Source organism: Acipenser ruthenus, chromosome 8, assembly GCF_902713425.1.
Source record: "Acipenser ruthenus chromosome 8, fAciRut3.2 maternal haplotype, whole genome shotgun sequence".
NCBI lineage: Eukaryota > Metazoa > Chordata > Actinopteri > Acipenseriformes > Acipenseridae > Acipenser > Acipenser ruthenus.
This window is the reverse complement of record NC_081196.1, coordinates 53225943-53235147: the sequence shown is the minus strand read 5'-3', so window position 1 is coordinate 53235147 and position 9205 is coordinate 53225943. Positions and strand designations below refer to the sequence as shown.

Here is a 9205-nt window from a genome sequence, read left to right as displayed (position 1 = left end):
TGCCGTACCTGCGTACGTCAAGTTTCCCATTCTATTCTATGATGGGTTTCTCAGTCTAGCGTTTCAGGTTTCATTCTCTAAAGCAGTGATAGTACTGTGGAATGTGCAATTAAAGTTGGAGGAGGGTCAGGTGACATTTTTATCCAATTGCGTGTCATGTAGCGATTCCAATCTAACTGTGGGCGTTTAGAAGAAGGCTGAGATATATTGCAGAAAGCCATTCAGCTTTTACAAGTATATATATATATATATATATATATATATATATATATATATATATATATATATAGTGTTTTAAAATTATTCTTTTTTGATTTATTAGTTTTACTTGTTTAGTTATAGTTTATATAGTTTTTAGTGAAAGCTAAACATGGCAACGTACGTGGTCTTTTTATAATTTTACATCTGGAGTTTAAGTGGTTAATAAGCATTGTACTGACCTTGAATAAGGGTACTGTTGCTCAACAACGCTGGGTTTAAAGCACTGCCAAATGTTCCTGGATTGAGGCTTAGTAAGGCACCACTGAAAATTAAACATATGCAATTATATTTAAGATTTTTCTTTACAACTATCTGATCAAGCATGTAATTTTAAAACAGGCTAAATCCATCAAGCTTATTTTTTATCATATAGCGGGGACAACTTTAATAAAAAGTACAAAGAATCTTACCCTGGTGCAAATTGAGAGGACATCAGACCAGGATTAAGCCCTGCTGCTGCTGCCATAGCTGCCAATCCTGCATTAGCAGGCAGCTGCGTGGCTGCTCCTTGCAAAGCTGCTGACAGTCCAGATGCTGTCACCATGACCTGGCTGGTACCCAGTGGAGACGACATGGCAGTGGATGCTTGTGTGGTGGTACTGGTCTCGTGTGTGCTGACCGATTCTGTGGCTGACATAGGTAATGAAGTAGGGGAAGGGCTGAGAGAAGGCGAGTTCACAGCCGAGGAAGCGACCGGTGCGGATGAGATCACTGATGCTGTGTTAGTGGCAGACCCAATTCCTGTTGTGCCTGAAAATTGCACATCATACGATCCATTAGCGATACACAAAAAAATAAAAGATACTGGAGTAATACATTTACAGAGGACCCCCACCTATCTACAACTACCTCAAAGCACGTATCAGTTCATACACTTTTGCAACAACAATTAACAGGACAAAATGTAATCCATTTAAATGGTATTGGACGGATATTACAAGTTCTTAAAATACAACTGATTTGCATATCTTTAGCACATGCTCTCTGGTGCCATCAGTCACCAATGAAAATAAGATTAATTTGAACACATTAACCAAGTGTATACAAATTAAATATCATTCAACCATAAATCAGGTAATTGTTAGATGAAGTAAATTAGCAATGGTTTGGTAAATACTGTACAGAAAATTCAACCTCAAATACATGTTGCGGTTCTCCAACTAATTATATATATATATATATATATATATATATATATATATATATATATATATATATATATATATATATATATATATATATAGTACATTTCCTTCATAAATTTGAAGTTATTACATCTCACAAACTGATGAAATTTAGTTACACAACAAAAAAGTAAAGGTTTACAAAAATTCAAAACCTCTTCTAAATGGTTCTTTTTAACCAATGATATAAAAAACACAGAAAACTGAGAGCAACAAATATTAATTAAATTATCCCAAAATTTGAAGGGCAATAATAGGATGCACAGAACTGGGATCAGGAGTGTACGTCTTGTAAAACAGCGGAACTCAAGATGCTTTATTCATCACATACTCTAAACCCCACTTTCTACTAACAGTATAATCTTATAAGCAACAATTACCATGATAATAAGCATAAAGTTGTTGCAATATTGCAGAAGTATCTGTGTCCCTCATACCTGTGAAGCCAATATTAGTTACAGCAGTGCTTGTTATAGGCAGAAGTGAGTTTACAGTCAGTGTAGTCGGTGTACTACTGGTCACAAGGCTAGCAGTGCTGGGCACCTAGTTCAACAGAGAAAAACAAAATAAAGCACGGTTATTTAAACATCAGCCTAGCATACTTCATATCACTTAAAATGTTGAAGTATTTTACACATTCAATACAATTTTATTTTAGACAGACTGAAAACAAACAAGGTTTACCAGTGTAGCAGGATTTGGGAAGATTGCTTTAATAGGAGTGCTGCTCATGCTGCCACTACTAGGCGGATTGATTCTTTTCTCTTTTTGCCGTCGATTACAGAACCAGACACGGATAACCTCCTTCTCCATATTCAGCTGGTCAGCTATCATTGTGATCTCTTCAGAGGTAGGCTTTTGGTTCTGCTTCAAAATTAAAATAAATAACAAAAAAAAATAATCCTTTGAACATGTGGCTGCAATGGATGGAATTCATTCATTGTTCTTTATTCTGTAAGATGAAGAATCTGAAATATCACTGACCTCCAGAAAACTCTTTTCTAAGGCCACTCGTATGTTGGTCTCAATGCTGGTGCGTTTCTTCCTCCTGCGATTTAGCCCCTCTATTCCCATTCCTGAGGAGTTCAGGGCACTTGGGCTGGACAAAGCTTGGTCAGATGTCAAATTCTCTGCATCAGAAACAATGACATCAGTACAGTATTTACAATTGTAAATCTTAAAGCCTCCTTACTGGATCCATTTTAAAATGTAGCAACGTCAAAATGTTAGCTTATAATGTACTGTAAAGAAGTGCAGCCATGCTTCAGGTGAAACATTCTTATAAGCACGACACTGTCAACCTTTCTAATGCTTATCTGTATTACACAATCTTCCAACACTACTAGAAGACTTATTCTTTGTGTATTTTGCACAACTAACATGTTTATATCATGGTATATTTAAAATAAAATGCAAATACAAACCTGCATCATTTAGCCACTTTTCAAGCAAGGGTTTAAGCTTGCACATGTTTTTAAAGCTGAGGTTCAAGGCTTCAAAGCGAGAGATTGTTGTTTGACTAAAATCATTTCCATACAGTTTCCCCATAGCAAGTCCAACATCACCCTATGAGAAAATAATACAAATGAATCACCCCTTTTTGATCTACAGGGCAATACTATACTAGAGATATTTTAAAAAGTTGTTTACCTATCCCATATTATTCATCCCAAAATAAGCATTGTGAAAATAGCACAGTTTAAATAACTTTAAAAAAGTTGCTTGAACTGTCAAATCTCTACAAACAAAACAAAGTCTAACCCTGTAACCATCATCACACACAGACTAGTTACTCTTGCATGCCATGCAATATACATGTAGATAAAGTGGTGCTATTGAATATGTCATTGCAGCCACTGATCACTTATTAATAAAGACTGTTTTGGCAAAATAAGTTTATTGCAAATAGGATTCAACCTCTCCAAATTCAATATTCTTAAAACTATTCTGTTCAGTTCTGTATATATATTTTTTTCTGTTTGCAATCTTTGCGCTTTAAAATATTATGCTAATTTTTATCCTAAAGCTCGTAAAAAACGGAAAACTGGTAAACATGCACATTTGATATCTTTAATTGCATGACAATATGACCATTTAAAAATAAAAAAAGTTACCGAGGAAGATAATTTGTTAGTTAACTACATATTTTTTAAATATAATAATTATAGGCATTTATTTTACATTTAAAGCCAGACAGTACCATAAAGTATGAGGCATCTTAAGAGGAAAACATAGTTAGATATAAAACAGATGATTACTCCACAAGTCAACATCTGTTGGTGGACAGGAAATGTAGCGTACACAAAATTACAATTTACACTTTACTATTGTCTGCTTGTGAGCCTTTACTTTTGTTTTTATTCAATACTTCAAGCACATACAAAATCAACCATGACGTTCATATACTATCAGTAAACTGTCCATACCTGAGTGAATCCCAGTTTGATTCTCCTCTGTTTGAAAGTTTTAGCAAACTGCTCCAACTCCTCCAGATCACTGGGCTCCTCTAAACTGGGAGTGTCTATGCGCTTTGGTGTCATCTGGTTCTGTGGAAGTGGCTGAATGGGTGTCGCCGCTATTGTGCGCGTCGGCGTAGCTGGCTGCACGAAGAATAAATATTTATTATTAAAAACATTTTCACAACCCTTGCTCATGGTGTTTAACCACTTCAACACCATGACGTACGCACGTATGTCAAATGAAAACCCACTTACAGTAGCATGCCGTACCTGCGTACGTCAAGTGTCCCCATTCTATTCTATGATCGGTTTCTCAATCTAGCGTTTCAGGTTTTATTCTCTAAGGCAGTGCTAGTACTGTGGAATGTGCAATGAAAGTCGAGGGAGGGTCAGGTGGCATTTGTATCCAATCATATAGTGATTCCAATGTACCTGTGTGCGTATAGAAGACTGATATATTTTGCAGGAAGCTATTCATCTCTCTCTCTCTCTCTCGTTTTAAATTATTATTTTTTGTTTAATTATTAGTTGTACTTGTTTAGTTGTAGTTTAGATTTTAGCAAAAGCTAAACATGACAACGTACGTGGTCTTTCTATAATGAGCAACGGGACTGAAGTTGGTTCGGAGGATTTTGATACCAGTGACAGTGATGCAGACTTATCACTAAGCGATTATGATGAAGAGGATGTGGAGCCAAGAACAGTACAAACTGTACAAACAGAAAAGCATGCAGCTACTTTACAGGTAAGCCAGCTGCAGACGGGAAGCTGTTTGGTTTGAAATGGCAGTGTTGTGATGAAATACTATCAAAATACAGCACTAGGTACAGGCAATAAAGCAGGCGGCTGCAGCAGCCAGATCTATCACAATGCCTGTGCAAAGTAGCTGTGTACATGCATTTCTAACTATCCCTCCAACACAAGGGAAGCAGAGACCGCAAAAAAGATGCAGGGTCTGCTACAAAAATGAAAACAAAAGACACAAGAAAAATGTGCCCCGGGTTCTGTTGTACTGAACATTTCAATAAATGGCACAGAGCAAGTCGATAATTTAGATTTTTACTTGATAATTTCCGTTTACTAATTATTATTAGCAGCGTTTTTGGTTTTCATTGTTCAAAAAAAAAAAAAGTGTTTCTCTCTATATTGAACATGGATAAGTAGTACACAGGAGCATAAAGGGTTAATGAAAAACACAGTTTAGGCCATTTATTTGTGTTTTATTCATCATATGTTAACATTTTATAGCAATTACAGGTTTGAAAACATTATTATTATTTTCAAAATCTGGTACCTGGGAAGGGGTTTCATTTTTACATCTGGAGTTGAAGTGGTTAATAAACAATTGCAATTGAGAAAATGTTATAATTTGTAAAATAGCAACCACAAATATTTATTTAATATAATAAAACAAAATACAAATGAACAACAAAACTCAATTCCACCAGATTTATCTGCAGTATGTATTTCGTTTTGGATAATGCTGCCTCCTTCAGGTAGGCTTCTTTCTTACAACATATTTCATATGTACAAAGCTCCTGGTTTGTTACTTGTCGATTTATACATATGACCTTATTTAAAATATGCATTATTTTAAAGTCGAATTGAAATGTCCATTTCCATTACCTGTGCAGTGAGGGTGATGCTTGGTTGTGACTGCAGGAGGTTAGCTTGGCTTTGCTGAGGTAGTTGTGTTAAAAGATTTTGAGCTTGCAGGAGACCTTAACATTAGAATAAAATAGGTCGATTTGTTTAAAATGCATTGTACAAATTACACAAAATTACAGTACACAAGTACATTACACGTGTAATTATGCAAATACAATGAATTCTTATTTTATACAAAGTAAATCAAATGTTGCTTTGGCAAAACTGTAAAAGTATTTAAAAAGTAGATCTTAACCTATATCCATTGCATGTACATGTAACATTGTAATACACAAACAGGGAGATTTTGATTTCCAATACGTTGCGGTAAAGAATGATGAAACCAAGTTTTATCACTTATTAATTGGATAAGCATTCTCCAGAAACAAATTCAATAAGCGTGACTATGTATGTGCATAAAAACAGATGGACAGGCATCTCCTTATATCCCAAGTTCTAATGTTTCTAACGCCTGCTCATAAACTAGCAGAACATCCGTTTGAGAAACTTACTCTGCTGCCCCTGCGGAGTCTGTGATATAATGAACTGAGCCGGTTGCAACTGGGTTGCAATTGGGTGTCCCGGCTGCACCAACACAAACTGCTGTAGATTCAGGTTTTGCTGCTGAAACTGCTGAAGCTGCTGCAGGTCCTTAAATAAAGCACACAAAGATCTTTAAACAGGTAACTGATTGTACAACATGGCAAGCTTACCTGTAGTTTTTTTTGTTCTCATTTTTAAAAACACACACACAGCACCAAATGTAAAAACATCAGCTAATTCTGTGAAGTACACTGAACGATATAGAAGAATGTTGCAAACATCAGTACCAATTATTTTTGTTGTTGTGTAATACTGATCATGTCTGTGTAACACTGCAGCTTAAAATGTAATTTGTAAATTAATGCTCTGCAACAATAATCATTACTACTTTTAAAAAGGGAAAGATCACATGGTTTTTATTAACCTATTTTAAACTACTACCCCAAGGAAGCCCAAGACATGCATCTTGCCTTTACCTGATTTTCTAGCTGGTGGAGGGGATAAAAGTTGATCCACAAAATTCTAAACTATCACAGAGGCACACAATATGTGACTGAAATGTAAATTAAATGGAAAATAAGTATTTACTCTTCCTTACTGGTGTTATTTGGATAGGCTGTGAAAGGGGTATGTGTGTCATTGGAGTAGCTGCGGACGCAGAGATGGTTGCCCCGGTGGCATTATGTTGCTGATTGGCAGAGTGTTGGACTGCTGCTGCCAGCAGCTGAGCCTGTGCTTGTTGGAGTAGTAACTGCTGCTGTGCAGGCGTCAAGGTTAGCTGTTCAAAACATAAAAGAACATTTTTAATTTCAGCCATCTACAGAAGAAAGTTTTTCTACATTACATAAATATGCCTTTTCTTAGCGCAGACTATTAAAATGCTTGTTTTTTCTTTTTGAAACTAATTAAGCAAAATACAACAGGTTAGCCAGAATACTGCCCTACAGATTTCACCACCTTCTTTCCATTGTAGTGCAGCATCAGATACTTGTCCAGTTATTGCACTATTAGAAGAATTCAGAAGCAGGAGCAGAACATAGTGGACATTTTCTAAACAATCCAGATACACAGAATTCTACCCAATACCTTCATCCTGCTATATTTAATTTGTTTTACATAAACATGTACAAACACAAGATAGATACATAAATACATGGACAGATAGATTCAGATGTATGTAAATGAAGGAAACAATGCAACAGATGGGCTATTTTAGTAGAGAGCTGAGAATAAAAGTAGGAATGAAAATTGCAATTTCCTGCAATTCCCTAAAAAGTAATTCTCTTCCTGGAAGAGTTTTGAAATTGGGGGGGGGGGGGAGGAGGAAGGAATTCATCTCTGCTATTTTGCTGACATAGGCACAGTTGGCTGCCAGTTTTACACCAACGAGCATTGACCAAATGGTACTTGTCAAGGCAATCCACTGCAGTCCTGACAATCTCAGAAAGGGTTGCGATGAAGTGTATGCTTTATTCTGTAGGGTATATGCAGTTGACAATAAATCAATAAATAAATAAATACATATTTAATAGCAGCAATACTGCATCAACCAGCTCCAAACTGGCAGGAAAAGGAGGATAACCTGAACAATACAGTCACTTAACATGGTGTTGAATCATGCCATGTCTTTGAACTCAGGTTATTCTCTCTTTGCACCAGCAATGTGCCCTTGCTTTAGCAATTACATGAACCCAAGAACAAGCTTTTTTTTTCAAATTCAATTATTGTTTTTTAAAGAAATATACAGCATATTGCAAAAAAAATAAATAGTACAACTTGACGACTACAGGCCCGAGTATACTCTGCTCGTAATACCATTACATTGCTGGTCTTCCAAAACCTTGACTCTCCACATTAAAAAGAACATATACACCTAAAAATCCCTAAATTTCACTAAACTTCCTGGCTACCCATGTGTCAATATAGATACATTATTTTTTTTTTGTAGCATACACCACAGCTTTAAATACAAAAGCCATCAGTATCATGAAAAAGTAGACCACCATGACCTACATTCACTGTATGTGCAGGTAAAAAGAAAGTGACATTTAATGACTGATGGTCAGCCAGTTGGACAGGCCCCATCCAGATTCCGATATGCTCAATAACTTTTGCTACAGAGTATCACAGCAACGTTTCATTGGAATTGGAAACGCAAGTCTCTAGTTGCGTGTAGAAGTGAGGCACATGTACAGACGCCTCCAGTACGTCTCTAGAGGGGGGTAATAAAAACAAACAAGGTTTTGAAAGACCAGCAGTTATTTACCACTTCAGCATCTCTGTGGACCTGTGCAGCAGAGTGTTTATTAGAATCTAGGCACTTGCAGCGAGACTGGGGTTGTGTGTATTATGATGGACACAAGATGATAGAGGCTTTGAGACATGACAACCTAATGGGCAGGGTGGCCACAATGACTTGCTACTTCCATAACTACACATTTTCATGACCATAACTGTCTGAAACATATAGTTTACAACACAGGCCAGCTGCATGCTAACTTACTCCAGTGATCTGTCCTCCTGCCAACATGAGCGGAGTCTGTGGGAGGGCACCCTGTACTGAGTGCTGAATGGAAGGCTGACTTGAGACTTGAGAATCAGCAGATTCTTCTGTTTTAGACTAGAATTAAAAAATATGGGAAGTTAAGGATAAGATAATACTCTTATGTATTCATGACAGGGATTCAAATAATTGGCCCTCTACTACTTTGCAGAAGCATTGTGTGTATTTTTATATTTAAAAATAAGCACTAAACAGCTTAGCTCAACTAAAAGAAACACTACTTTAATGACCATTGTTCTAAAGGTTATGAAAAACAAGCTATTTGAACCCCTGATTAAAGTTGAATACAATAGTGTATTTTGTATAAGAACAAAGTAATAAATTTGTTAATATATATATATATATTCTGATTTACTCATAATAAATGCTGTTATCCCCCCACCCCCGATTCCACTCCCTCCTGCAAGAATATGCTGGTTTTCTGTTTCCACGATATACCACTGATTTAAAAATCAGAGCACCGGCACTGTTGTAAGAGGAGCATGAACTGGATACACACCGATGTTTAGAAGAAAAAAAAAAAACGTTTATTGCAGGACGTCTGCTGA

General features: G+C 36.3%; 1 protein-coding gene across 18 annotated transcripts in view; it reads right to left on the bottom strand.

Annotated features, from left to right (window-relative positions):
- The window catches only part of LOC117406593 (POU domain, class 2, transcription factor 1-like), a 40943-nt gene that overhangs the window by 7660 nt on the left and 24078 nt on the right, over positions 1-9205 (bottom strand). For 7 of the 18 annotated variants that reach the window (XM_059029236.1, XM_059029244.1, XM_059029238.1 and 4 more), the window contains 11 exons: positions 8598-8714; positions 6693-6872; positions 6064-6202; positions 5531-5625; positions 3872-4045; positions 2870-3011; positions 2430-2575; positions 2130-2312; positions 1826-1988; positions 672-1011; positions 441-523 (listed from right to left, as the gene is read on the bottom strand). In XM_059029236.1, coding sequence (XP_058885219.1) covers positions 441-523; positions 672-1011; positions 1826-1988; positions 2130-2312; positions 2430-2575; positions 2870-3011; positions 3872-4045; positions 5531-5625; positions 6064-6202; positions 6693-6872; positions 8598-8714 — 1762 coding nt within the window. The remainder of the gene's footprint in view (positions 1-440; positions 524-671; positions 1012-1825; positions 1989-2129; positions 2313-2429; positions 2576-2869; positions 3012-3871; positions 4046-5530; positions 5626-6063; positions 6203-6692; positions 6873-8597; positions 8715-9205) is intronic. The other 11 variants (XM_059029243.1, XM_059029246.1, XM_034010738.3 and 8 more) reach the window with 5 other exon arrangements.